The 13,668-nt window shown below is 37.6% G+C and overlaps 1 protein-coding gene across 1 annotated transcript in view; it reads left to right on the top strand.

Moving 5' to 3' along the window:
- Positions 1-13,668, top strand: part of LOC150086831 (RIB43A-like with coiled-coils protein 2) — a 75,511-nt gene that overhangs the window by 9,179 nt on the left and 52,664 nt on the right. The window contains exons 2-3 of the mRNA XM_090372288.1: positions 1,015-1,096; positions 6,507-6,729. Coding sequence (XP_090228414.1) covers positions 1,015-1,096; positions 6,507-6,729 — 305 coding nt within the window. The remainder of the gene's footprint in view (positions 1-1,014; positions 1,097-6,506; positions 6,730-13,668) is intronic.

Consider the following 13,668-nt stretch of genomic DNA (forward strand, 5'->3'; position numbering starts at 1 on the left):
GGTGCCCCTGTTAGTTCCGTAGTAGCCAACATCGCCATGGAGGATCTGGAGGCGCGGATACACCGGAACCCACCTACACCTATTACAACATGGGTGTAGCTACGTTGACGATATTTTTACCGTTATACCACGTGGCTCTGAAACAGCACTACTGGAATACCTCAACTCCCTATCTAATTTCATCAAGTTCACTATAGAGTTGGAGGTCAACGATGTGCTCCCGTTCTTGGATGTCCTAGTGCATCGCGTAGGCCACATCTAGAGACTTCAGTATACCGCAAACCTATGTGGTGTGGTCAATTCACTAACTACAGATCCGGCCACGCAACAAGTCATCTCAATAGCACTGCCCACACCCTATTCTCCAGGGCTTGGAGCCGTGGAGTGACCAGTCCGCAGTCGCGGAACATTTTTGGGCCACCAACCACGATCTTGATCCCAAACGTGACTTTGAAGTAGTAGACCACTCACGACACTTTCGCCACCACCTATGGCTAGAGTCACTTAACATATTAAACAATCCAAAGGCAATAAACCGCCACAAAGGCATACGTCTACACCCCATCCTAGAGACAACCGTTTTAATGCTAGATGATCAGTGGAGTAAAAGCAGCGCATGTCCGTGCAACAACAATGGCACATGATTAACATGCCTCACTCAGCTCATTGCACTTATCCATTGTATTTTGTATTTGAATTTCATTTGATGAAGAGACACACCAGTCTCAAAAGCTACTGCCTGTTAGTATATATTTGTATTTTTACATTAAACTGGATTTATAACTTATACGTGTATGTTATTTCAACCATGGACCCCAGTACACTAGGCCCATTCGTTACTATTTTGTTTTTGATTGATTCAATTTTGTATCAGAGTTCTTAATTTTATATAAAGATTTTGCTTGGTGCTGAAATGGTACTTTAAGTAGATTTTAACTGCTAGCCTAATGTTGTGTATCTAACATTTTGTTAAATTTAAAATTGACAAAAATTTTTACATTTTCATTATTACAGGTGGATGTTGAAGCCCTTCATGATCAAGTTTATGACAGAAAATTAAAAGAAGCTCATGAAAAAAAACGAGATGAAGCAATATGTAAATAAAATAGCTTCAGTTTATATATATATTCTCTTATATTTGTAAGCCCACATATTAGAATTCAGTGTAATGTAAAGTTGAAGATCAGATTGAAGGTCACATATGAGGTCACAAACTGGTCAGATTTACTTTCTTCTTATGAAAGGCAGGATATTATGTGTCAGTCATGAACATAAATGCGTATATAAATCAGCATTTCTATGAATTTCATATATTTGTCATAAATTTGGAGGAGAAAGCAGCTTTCTTTGCTTTTGTATACAGGGTTTTCAAATGTTGTAATACTGCAACCTGCTAAAATGATAAATGAATTTGTGTTCCCTGCTAATAAAGTTAGATTTCATCTGGGTTGGAGTTGGGCAAGCAGTAAATATACCACTTACTTTTGATAATTAAATTTTAATCTCTATATTACAGTGATAGATCCTTATAGTTTTATAAAATAAAACCATTTCATTGAAAATAAACAATCAAATTTAAAACCCGAGGCAAAATTTTAAAAACTTTTATGGACCCCTCCCAGTTGCTTTTGAGAATTTGAGATCTCCTGACTTAGTGTGTGAAGAATCTTTGTTTAAATGGAAGACAATTTTTGTTCTAGTATGTCATCCAGTATATCTGCTTTAGTGTCAGAATACAAAGAATTTCATTGTTAGCATTAGCATTAGTAGAGGCATTTGATGCAAGAAAGCAAGCTTATGCAGCATCAGCCAAAAAAAAAAATAAAGTAAAATAAATAAATAAAAAATAACCACTTCCACTTCACCCCTCTGTTCATTCGAAATACCTGTCCAGCTGAGCCTTAAACTTATTTAGGCTATCAACTTCCACGACAAGGGATGGAAGTCTGTTCTACCTACCAACCACCCGCTGGCTAAAGGCAAATTTCCGCACATCTATCCTACATCTGTCTTTCCTCAATTTGAATTTATGCCCTCTCAGGTGATTATTCTGAGCAAGAGGAAGAATCCCATCAGCATTGAGCATGCTCAAACCATTCAAGGCTTTGTACACCTCTATCAGATCACCTCACTGGTGCCTAGTCTCCAGACACTGTAATTCGCAAAACTTAAGCCTTTCTTTGTAAGAGCATCCCTTTGTTCCATTCACTAATCTTGTTGCTCTTCTCTGTATTCGTTCCAACAGCTCTACATCCTTCTTGAAATGAGGCCTCCAGGCCTGTATACAGTACTCTAGGTGTGGCCTGACCATTGCCTTATACAAAGGAATAATCACCTCCTTATCCCTGCTAGAAAAATTCCTATATATCATTGACAATACACCATGAGCTACTCTTGCAGCCCATCTGCACTGCTCAGAGAACTTCATATCTGCCTGCACAACCACCCCCGGGTCCCTTTCATTCTCTACCACTGTCAGTGTAGTACCACAGAGTTGTATCATTAGCAGTATGTTTGTGTGCAGTAGTATCCACTAAGTATCATTAGATCTGTCCATAGTCTAATGATATTGATGGCATCATACTTAGTGGATCCTACTGGACACTTCTGCATTTCCTAAGAAATCCAGAAAGTACAGAAATAACCTCTACTTAACAGAAAGACAATTTCTGGTTTAGTATCAGGTTAGAATAAAAGAATAAAAATGTTTCAATTGTGCCATTAACAAATAGTAGTAGGTAAATGATGCAAGGAAGCAAGCTTATATAGCATCAATGTAAAAAAAAAATTTGTTTGCTAATAATTTTCAAATTCTTCTTTAAATTTATTTAAACTACTCACTTTCACAACACCAGGTCGAAGTTTATTCCAAGGATCAGTTGCTCTTTGGCTGCAGGCAGATTTCTTCACATCTATACTGCAAATTTTCTTTTCTCATTTAAATTTATATTCCTTATGTATATCATTAATATTTAGTTTACTGAATCCATTTTAAACACTTCAATCAGGTCTCCTTGCAGGTGACTAATTTCCAGATACAGCAATTTACAAAACTGAAGTCCTTCTTACTAAGAGTACCGTTTTGTGTCCCAGCTAATCTTGTTGCTGTTCTCTCCAACACATCTACATCCTAGAATGATGCTTCCAAACTTGTGCACAGTATGTAAGATGCAATTGGGCCATTGCTTTATTCAATTGGATAATCACCCCTCAGTCCATGCTGGCAAAATTCTTTAATTCTATAATAAGAGATGCATTGTTTTCAGGATTGTGCCAAGGTACCATTCAACAGCCTGAAGAACTGAAGTCACAAGGGCATTCTCCCATTTGTATCTGTATATTATAAGTGCAGTACAATGTGTGCATTTTCTCTATTAAAGGTAAGCTAGAATGTCATTGTCCAGGAGACTGATTTGGTGTAGTGCAGTCTAATTTGGAGGCTCCCAAATTATACTGCATTGGGGCAGCCTACCAGGAATCCCCCATCCTGCATTTCTACAGTATGATCTCCTCCCCTCCCACATAGGGTGCTCTGGTCCTATGACTTTAATTCCCTACAACTCCTGTCTCCCTTTTGCCACCTCCCATCCCAACCTTTTCACCTGGGGGACTTTACCACCACAAATACTTTCCTGCTCCTAACAATCCCCCACCACCAAGTGGAGGATGGGCTTCTGCCACGTGAGGTGCCTCTCTATCCCTTTAACTTCCTATATCCACTATCTTTATCTTCATCTGTTCCTTTCCTACTTATCTGTCTCCCTCTGCTCCCTTTTTCACTTTCCATAGGTTCCCCCCCCTTTTCCCGGGGTTCCTCCCTGGCAAGCTCAGGTGTTGTTTAGCGTTTGCCCCTGCCAGAGACCTTTCTGTTCCATACTGCTACCAGCCTTCATCCTCGAGGCAGAGGATAGGTAATGTGGGGTTATGGGATCGTGTAGCCAAATGGCTGGAAGTACAACAGACCTACACTAAAACTCACACTATCTCTGGCCTTTACAGAGTTTGTACTGTGACACAGAGTGTATAGATGCAAAGTTGGGGGAACCCCTGGTGCCACTTGACGATCAAAACTATACACTTTGTCCAGGAGACTGACATACCTTGGGCAGGATCAGACAGTGTTATATTGCCTTTGGAGAGGAAAATTCAATAATACATTCACCTAATGCCCACGTGATTTCATGTTACAAATATAAATATCAAGAAATGGAACGGTGATATAAATTCTGATGTGTATACTTTTCTGCATTTGTAGTTTCATTTTTCTCTTTTTTTACTTGAATAGAGATGGAAACATGGAATAATTTTTTATTTTAAAAAGCGGCTTTGTCAAACATCACTCATCTGGGGAGGTCTATATTCAGTTCCAGTTGCAGACTAGAGCAGTTCTCTATAAATGCTTTGCCTACTTGGGACTGTAATAAGATGGTCTCAGATGGAGATATAGTATTTATTCCTCCCTAAGTTAACTTGGGTTTTTCATCAGGCTGTCTCTAAGAGCACGCACGTTTATATATATAATCTCCACACTTATATTGAAACATATTTTCACTCTGTTTGGTGGAGATAATAAGCACCAGATAAAAAAAATAAAAATATAATTATCAAAATGGTAAAACTGCTTTTAAGAAATGGTTATAAAGTTATGTTATTGAAGGTATTGCACACTGTTAAAATGGTATCTGTGACATTTGTGCTTCATGCAATTGAAACGAAAGCTGGAACAAAGGAAAATATGCTTTTTATGAATTTATTTATGAACACGATAATTAGAAAATTACTATTATCAAATTAATATAGAAATATGTAATATACCAAATGCTTAAATCAGTATGTCCAAAAGAACAATAATTTTACTTATTTTTTATTTATTTATTAATTTTTTTTTTAAGTTAAGGTACATTAGATTATATGTGATTCAGATATTATTAATTTTAATACAGTAACTTAGTTTGTTCATCACCTACTGAAATCTGCAAGCAATGAAATTGATACCTCCTTTGAATAGAATAACTGGTTAATTCTGTGCACCCCCTTTGCCCATTTTACTTTGATGATTCTCACATGATTTCAAATATGCTCCTGCAACAGACAGTGTATCAGACCAAAAGAATCACATTATGTATTTGGGGGTGACAATTAGATTATTGCAGAAGTAGATCAAAGTATGCAAGGTGTAATAAAAAAGTTTGGAGACTGAACTAATATTTGTGAAGTGATGAAGCTTGGATGGGGAACCACAGTGATAGTTGCTTTGCAAGAAATTCTTGAGTGGAAAGTGCCAAGTGTGCAGGGGCATTGTTATGATGCAAATGTCAATTCCCTGAATCCCACTTTTTCAAGTTTTCTCTGAATGGCATTGAGCAGTCATTGTAGAACTGTTTTGCAGTATTCCTGGTTCACTGTTTGACTGTGTGGGACAAATTCATAATGAACAGTGCCCTGTGTGTCAAAAAATAAGATAAGTATGATCTTCACATTTAATCAAGATTGTCTTGTTGTTTATCTCAGAGAAGATGGAAAAACTCTTATCAGGAGTAGAGTAGACACTACCATTAGCCTTTTTTCTGGATCACAGCCATAAGTGTGTCACCAAAAGTGTTGAAGTAAAGTGTGGGTAGAAGCAGAACTTTGACAGAGATCCTGACATGCAAGAACTCCTTGCTTTCTGTGAAGGTTGAATGGCACAAAATTGGCTGAAATGTGTCACATTCCCAAATCTTCTGTTAAAATTAAGTGACATGTCCCATAAGAAATAACAGTTTTACTAGCAACTTCCTGGATAGTTTTCTGATTTGAGAGTTCTATTTTCTTATCACTCCTGATCAGATCACAAATACAAGCAATAGAATCATTGGTTTTTTGAAATTGAAGGGGGGCAAGAGTGAGAATCATCTTTGAGAGACAAGTGGTCCTCTTTAAACTTTGCAAACCAATGTAAAGCCTTTGAATGACACATATCTTCTCTTAAAGCTGTTTTTAATATTTTGTGGATTTAAAAAATGTTCTTGTTTATATTGCGGCACGACCACCAGGTCAGTGGAGTTTACAATAAATAAATCAATACAAATATTAATCGTATTTAGTAGTCACGGGCTTGAACCCCGGTCCACTCAAAGAGCGTGTGCTACTGCATTCGCACTCTTGACCACTTGGCTACGTATGTTGTACCTATCCCTAATTAGAAACAAATTGTTGCAAATCCACTGCTCAGTAAAATAACTCATTTTAAAATTCCACAAAACACACAGAACACCTTCTGTTTAATGCATATTAAACAGAAGATGTTCATGGTTGTGAAACTGCAGTATCATAACCATGATACTGCAGTTTCAAGATACAGTTTTCAAACTTTTTGATTACATGTCATGTTTCATTAAGCTGTATTAGAATTTCAATAGGTTTAAATATTACTGTAATAGTGTTAGGTTTAAAAAAACTAATAATATTTCATTTTGAACATGCATTAATTTAATAGTTTTGAAAATATAAAAATACTTTTTTAGCTAGACAGTTGGTTAATTATGATGAAATGCTACAACTACTTCAGAAAGAACAAGAACAGCAAATAAGAACTCTCAATGAGGCAATAAATGAGTTCCGTTTCAGAGAACAGCAGGCTAAAGATAGGAGAGAATTTGATTTATATGATCCTGATGGACTTAAAAAAGACAGACCACCAAGGATTTCTGATGACGACCCTACTTGTAGTATTGCAGGGTGTCAAAGGTAACTTACTATTCTAAACTATTAAAAAATTATAAATTTTAAAATATACATTGCCTTGCTATAGTCTGTCCCGTATTAAGAACCAACTTGTTATGTGACATTGAACATATCATGGTTGTTCATCTAATAACACTTACGCTGAGATGACATATTTATTGGTTAAAATGTTTGATAAATGGATGTGCTCAAGTGACATTAAATTGATGGAATTTAATCTAGACAATATGTATTGCAAATGTCATGATGAATTATAGATAAATTAAATCATCATATTAATATCATCATAAATGGTGCTTTTAGAAGCAAAATTTTCTCTTCTTTTTCTGAACTCATAAGATATACTATTATACTTCAACTTAAGTCAGTTTTTTTTTTTTTTTTTTTTTTTATGTAAACCCCAAATATGAGAGGTATTAGAACCTATAGTACTTAGTACTGTGCTTGGGTTGGAGGTTGAGAAGACGAAAGAAGATATTTGTTGACATTGGACTTGAACTTCTGTAGACTGTAATTTTCAGGAAATACGTATGAAGTAAGGTTGTTCCAAAAAACGTCAGTTGAATGAATAAATGAGGAAGATGAAAAGTTGGTTCTATGAGTTTGAAGTTGGACAGTAAATGGATGTTGACTGGTAGCGGCACGTGTTCGGACTGTTTTGAAAGACCGAGCAGGAATTATAGAAGCCAATTCAGAAGAACAGTGCCCATGGAAGTATCTGTAGAGAAGAGGCATGCAGCAGAAACATTACGTCTATGAGACAGCGAGTGGAGAGATTCTGTTAGAGATGAATCATTAATTAATTTAACTGCCTTCTTCTGAATGGAATCAAGAAGCCTGAGAGAGGTTTTGGCGCACCACCCCAGATGTGGGAATATTCCATGGCAAGGCGGATTTGCAATTTATACAGTGATCAGCTGTTTGGAAGAAAAGTAACGCCGAGAGCGAAAGAGAAAACCAAGTTTTTTAGATGCAGTGGAAGCAATATTTGTAATGTGCTTGTGCCAAGAGAGATTAGAAGTCAGGGTAATTCCCAAAAGAGATATATCATTTTGCCTAGAAATAGGAGTGTCACTAAAGATAAGCATAGGAGCAGAAGAATCCTTTTGCGAGAAATAAGACAAGACTGAGTTTTAGAAGGGTAGAAATCAACTAAGTTATCTTTGCCCCACTGGAGAATTACCTGAAGATCGGCATTTAAGGAATTGGTAGCAGATTTTCGAGAAGTTGAAGTTGATAGAGCAGGGCAAGGTTTCTCAAAATGGAAAGTAGAATGCAATGTGCTATCATCAGCAAAACTATCAAAACTATGGATAGGATTTCCAGTCAATGGAAGAAGGTCATTAATATACAAGAGGAAAAGAGTGGGGGAAAGAACTGAACTTTGGGGGGGGACACCGGCATTAGTGAAGAAGTTAGAAGACAGAGAGCCATCTACCATCACCCTCAGTGAGCGATCAGAGAGAAAACTGGATAACCAATTACTAAAAACAGTTGGCAAACCATAAGATGGAAGCTGGTCTAGAAGACCTTTATGCCAAACATGATCGAAAGCCTTTGCGATGTCAAGAGCAACTACTTGTGTTTCACTGAAGCTTTCCATTGAATTAGTCCATAAATGGGTAACATTTATGGACTAATTCTGGAGTCTGCTGACGAGGCTACTAGAGACGGTCGTGTTCCAAGCCGCTAAGTGGATTTTTCTTATTTATTGATTTGAAATTATTGTTTTTCTAAAACTTTTGATTTAAATTTAGTAGTATAACATTATTTTGTGATTTTCTGATTAACTTGGTGTATTTATTCTTTACTCGGCCTTGTAATTGCATAAAAATATCGGTAAAGGTTTCCACGTGTTTCAACTCCGTTACCGTTCGTAATTTTCCCGCCATTGTGATACGATAGTTGTATGCCGTACTAGATAGCGTTAGTTGAACTTCGTTAGCAGTTAAATTGTACGTTTAAATAAATACATATAACGACTTAGATTACAAACGTAATATAATTAATTATATTTAACATAATTAATAACATAACATAATTAATTATAATTAATTAATAAATTAATAGAATCATGACTCAAACCAGAGCAGCAAAGCAAAAGGCTCAAGCTAATGGAAGCGCTGTGGCTCAGAGCAGAACTGAGGGGGGCAGTTGTCCTCTGACTCACAGCCTTATAAAATGCACTGTTTGCTTGATGTTTGCAGAGCAATCGGGTACGGGACATGATACTGCCAAGGGGGATGTCTTTGTGTGTGCGCGATGCAAGGAGTGTATCGATATCAGGCAACAACTCGGCGTTCTTGTGGGCCTATATGAGAGCTTGAAGGACAGGGTGGATGCCCTCGAAGAAACTAAATTGAGGGGCCCATCAAGCTCTCAGCTGCCCACATCAACGCCAGAGCTTGCACTTGGGCATCGCGTGACACAGAGACAACCCCCAAGGCAGAATGCGCTGGTCCTGAAGGAACTAGTAGTTGTTGGTGACTCTATTGTCAGGGAAACGGGGAACATGCTTTGTAAAAAGAGATAGGTGGAACAGGACCAGGGTATGTCTGCCAGGGGCAAAGGTTGATGACGTTGTAGAGCGAATATCATCTTTTAAGGGCACAAAAGGTGATATAGTTGTACACGTTGGCACTAATAATATTAAGAGTAGGAGACCGGCAGAATTACTTAACAAGTACAGGTCACTGTTGAACAAAAGCCGTGAATTAGGGTTGAATTTGAAAGTGTCTGCAATTCTGCCCAGACACAATAGGAGGGAGTATATGATGAGAGCCTTGTCGATCAATTAGGCCCTGGAAAGATTGTGCAAGGCTCAAGGGGTAGAATTTTTTTCAGCCTGGACTGTACTTGTTAACAGGAGAGATTGCTTCTACAGGGATGGGATACACTTAAATAGAAAGGGTGCAAGAATATTTGCTGATGCTATCGAGGCAGTGTTAGGTGGGTCGGAAAACTGCTAGCTTGGGGGGAGACAAAGACCAATAGATTGACAGTAGCCACTGGCAGAGGTGAAAGAGATTCTTGCACTGCTTCTATTAGAATGAGCAGAAGCCTGAAAAACAAGATGCATGGTATTTCAGAGACTGCTGGGAGCCATTGCGGTACAAGTAAACACATGGGTTGTGTTAGGGTAGCTAAGAATAGAAACAGGTGCAGGTGTACTTGCGTGTACACCAATGCTAGGAGTTTAGTAAATAAATTTGATGAATTTGAGGTATTGCTCAAAACATCAAAGGCAGATATTGTTGGGATATCAGAGACGTGGTGTCACACAGATATAGGGGATGCAGAACTGCAATTTGGGGAGTACAACGTCTACAGAAAGGATAGACAGGATAGGAAGGGGGGAGGGGTTATGCTATTAGTTAAGAAACACATAAAAACCAAGGAAGTGAAGCCAGTCGACATCGCTGGACAGTGCAGTGTTGAGTCAGTTTGGTGTGACATAAGCATTGGGAGATCAAAATTGAGAGTAGGAGTGTGCTATAGGCCTAATGACTCTGATGAGTATAATAAGGAACTGTACAGGGAAATAGAGTGGGCCAGTAAATCAGAGAGTCTTATAATGGGAGATTTTAATTTCCCAGATATTGACTGGAATTTGGGGGCTGGTTACTCACGCACTAGCAGAGCTTTTGTGGATTTATTGGATGATTGTTTTCTACATCAGCATGTTTGGGAGGCAACTAGAGGGAGTAATACTCTTGATCTGATTATCAGTAGTGATTCTTCATGCATTAAGAATCTGCAGATAAATGAACCACTAGGTGGCAGTGATCACAGTGTGCTGAAGTGGGATTTACTCAAAGAGGTAACTACCATTAGGGGTAAAGGGAAGGGTTATTGCTTCCGTAAAGGCGACTACGATGGACTGAGACAGTATTTAAATTCTATACAGTGGGACCAACTGATGATGTTACCAACAGCAAATTCAAAATGGGAAGCATTCAAAGAACTTATCTTGGAAGCTACTAGGCTTTACATACCAACTAAGAAATATTGTTCAAGGTTTAGGCCAAAATGGATGTCAGATGAACTAATGAGGCATATGGCAGAGAAGAAAAATGCATGGGATACTTACAAATTAACACATGACACAGAAGCCTATGATAGATACAAGTTGATATGCAACCAAGTTACAAAGGAGGTTAGGCAGGCGAAGGCAGATTACGAGAAATCCTTGGCAAGGGATGCAAAGAAAAGCAGCAAAGAGTTCTTTACTTATGTGAACTCTGGAGGGAGGGGGGTGAATCGGATTGGTCCACTTGATATTGATGGGTCAACTGTTGATGATCCTGCTCAGGTAGCTAACAAACTAAATGAATATTTTGCATCGACATTCACACATGAGGATTTATTCAGCAAGGGGAATGCCACCCTTTTTTGTCACCCTTTTTAGGAACTGGCTGGATATGAACAAATTTCCAAGCAGAAAGAAAAAACACCTTTGGAAAGAAAGTGAAAAAAGGCGGCAAAGAATAGGAGTAAGTTCAGAAGCACAGGTTTTGAGAACAAGTGGAGAAATACCATCGGGACCTGGAGCTTTCTTAGCATCAAGATTCGTCAAAATCCTTCTGACATCCTTTTGATGGAAGACCAGAGGAGGCATTGAATAGAGCGTGTTGGGAATGGTGGGAGGTGTTTTACCAAGATCATTAATACATGAGTTGGAAGAAAAATGGGATGCTAGCAGGTCAGCTTTATCCTTGGCTGAAGTGACAACAGAACCATCTAGTTTGGACAGAGGTGGGAGCAGAGATGGGCAAAAGTTGCGGCCAATAGCTTTGGCAAGAGACCAGAATGCTTGGCTATCATTAGGGCAAGAAGCAAGTTTTCTACTCTTAGCCTGTTCAAACTCTAGTTTGGACTGATTAATAACTGCTTTACAATTGTTGCGAGCTTTGGTGTAGGCAGAAAATGAAACTGAAGAATTAGAAACAAGCCAATTACGATATGCAACATTCTTCTCTTTAACAGCCTTAGTACATTTATTGGAAAACCAAGGTCTAGATAAAGGATGAGATGTTAAAGTGGAGTGTGGAATAAAGGATTCCATTCCTGCAAGAATAATTTCACTTACACAGTCTGAGCAAAAGTTGACATCAGAAGTTTTGAAACAGTAATCCTACCAAGGAAAAGAAGAAAAGAAATCTCGCAGGTCATCCCATTTTACATTCTTGTAATGCCAAACAACACCAGTTGGGAATAGCCATGAGATAAAGGCTCCATTGGAGAAGAGACAATCACCAAGTTGTGATCTGAAGTGCTTAAAGGACCTCTCACTTCGACCGTGTACCTAGAAGGGTTGTTTGTGAGAAAAGTATATCACATTCCTTTGTTATGAGTAATAACACTCATTGTTTTTTCTCCTGAAAGTATATATTTCATAATGTTTGATGGATAATTTGTTTGATTAGTGGATAATTTTACTCCTAATTCCAACTTATCATATAACTTTTTTCTCAGATATAGTCAAATATGGCATCTCACTGAATGATAGTTATTGAAGGTAAGCTTAGGAGTAACTAATAGAATAACTAATAACTAAATAGAAATAAGACTCTGATAACTAAAAATCCCATTTGTTTCTTCCACTGGATAGACTATAAAAATATTTTATTTTAAAAAATTATATTAAAAGTTATCTTTAAATGGGATAGCTGTAAAGAAACTATTCCTTTATATTTTTTAAATTCTGTTAGGCAAGCTATTTTATTTGTTAAAACATCAGTTTCAAAATTGTAATCTGTGTTAATTTGTGAATGCTGTACAGTATTTTTGTACAGCATTTCCTTTCTTTCTTCATTTGCTTAATCTGTACTTAATCAGTACTTAATCAGTACTTAATCTGCTTGTGTGGCATCTATGAGATGCCTACTCTTGTTTTTATTATAACAATATAATTTTTTAGTTTCTTTACTGAAATTGAAAATAGTATTCTTTTAATTATGGTTTGCTAAACTCAATTACAAAATATTCAACAAAATAAATGAGAAAGCAATAATAATAATAATCCAACACATCACTGCGGGATGCAAGGTAATCACCCAGACTCATTACACTTATAGACATGACCAGGTCACAATGATAATACACCAGAAGCTAGTACAAAAAATATACCAACTGATCAAAGAAAGTGTACCATATTAGAGAACAAACCCCAGGCTGTACTAGAGACCCCTACTCACAAACTGTACTGGGACCAAGCCATAAGAGTGGACTAGATGATTCCACATAACAGACTAGACATAACCCTCATCAACAAGAAGGAAATGGCTACCTACCTGATCAACGTAGTGGTGCATAATACCAGCAACCTGCAGAAAACCTACAAGGAAAATATCAGTAAGTGCACAGACCTAATAAAGAAAGTCAAAGAAATGTGGCATATGCAACAAGTAATAACATCCCAATCACAATGTCAGTCAAAAGAGCAACTAAAATAACAACTTAGGAACAGTAAGTCTCCCAGAGAATGCTTATGTGACTCTCCAGAAAGCTGTGATCCTCAACACCTTACCATTAGCACTAGTACAGGCATATGATGCAAGAAAGCAATTATACAGCATTAGTCAAAAAAAACCCCTTCCCAATTCACCAATCCATTCACTCCAAATTGGTTGTCTAGTTCTGCCTTGAATTTATTTAAGCTGTCAAATTCTACAATGACAGATGGAAGTTTGTCCCAGCAATCAACCACCCACTGGCTAAAGGCAAACTTACGCACATCTATCCTACAATTGTCTTTCCTCAATATGAATTTATGCCCTCTCAGGCAATTATTCTTAGCAAGAGGAAGAATCCCATCAGTATTGAGCATGCTTAAACCATTCAAGGCTTTATACACCTCAATCAGATCACCTCGCAGGTGCCTAGTCTCCAGACATTGTTATTTGCAAAACTTAAGCCTTTCTTTGAAGGAACACCCTTTGT

This window comes from Mastigoproctus giganteus, chromosome 4 (genome assembly GCF_048544385.1).
Source record: "Mastigoproctus giganteus isolate SK-2022 chromosome 4, ASM4854438v1, whole genome shotgun sequence".
Classification (NCBI taxonomy): domain Eukaryota; kingdom Metazoa; phylum Arthropoda; class Arachnida; order Uropygi; family Thelyphonidae; genus Mastigoproctus; species Mastigoproctus giganteus.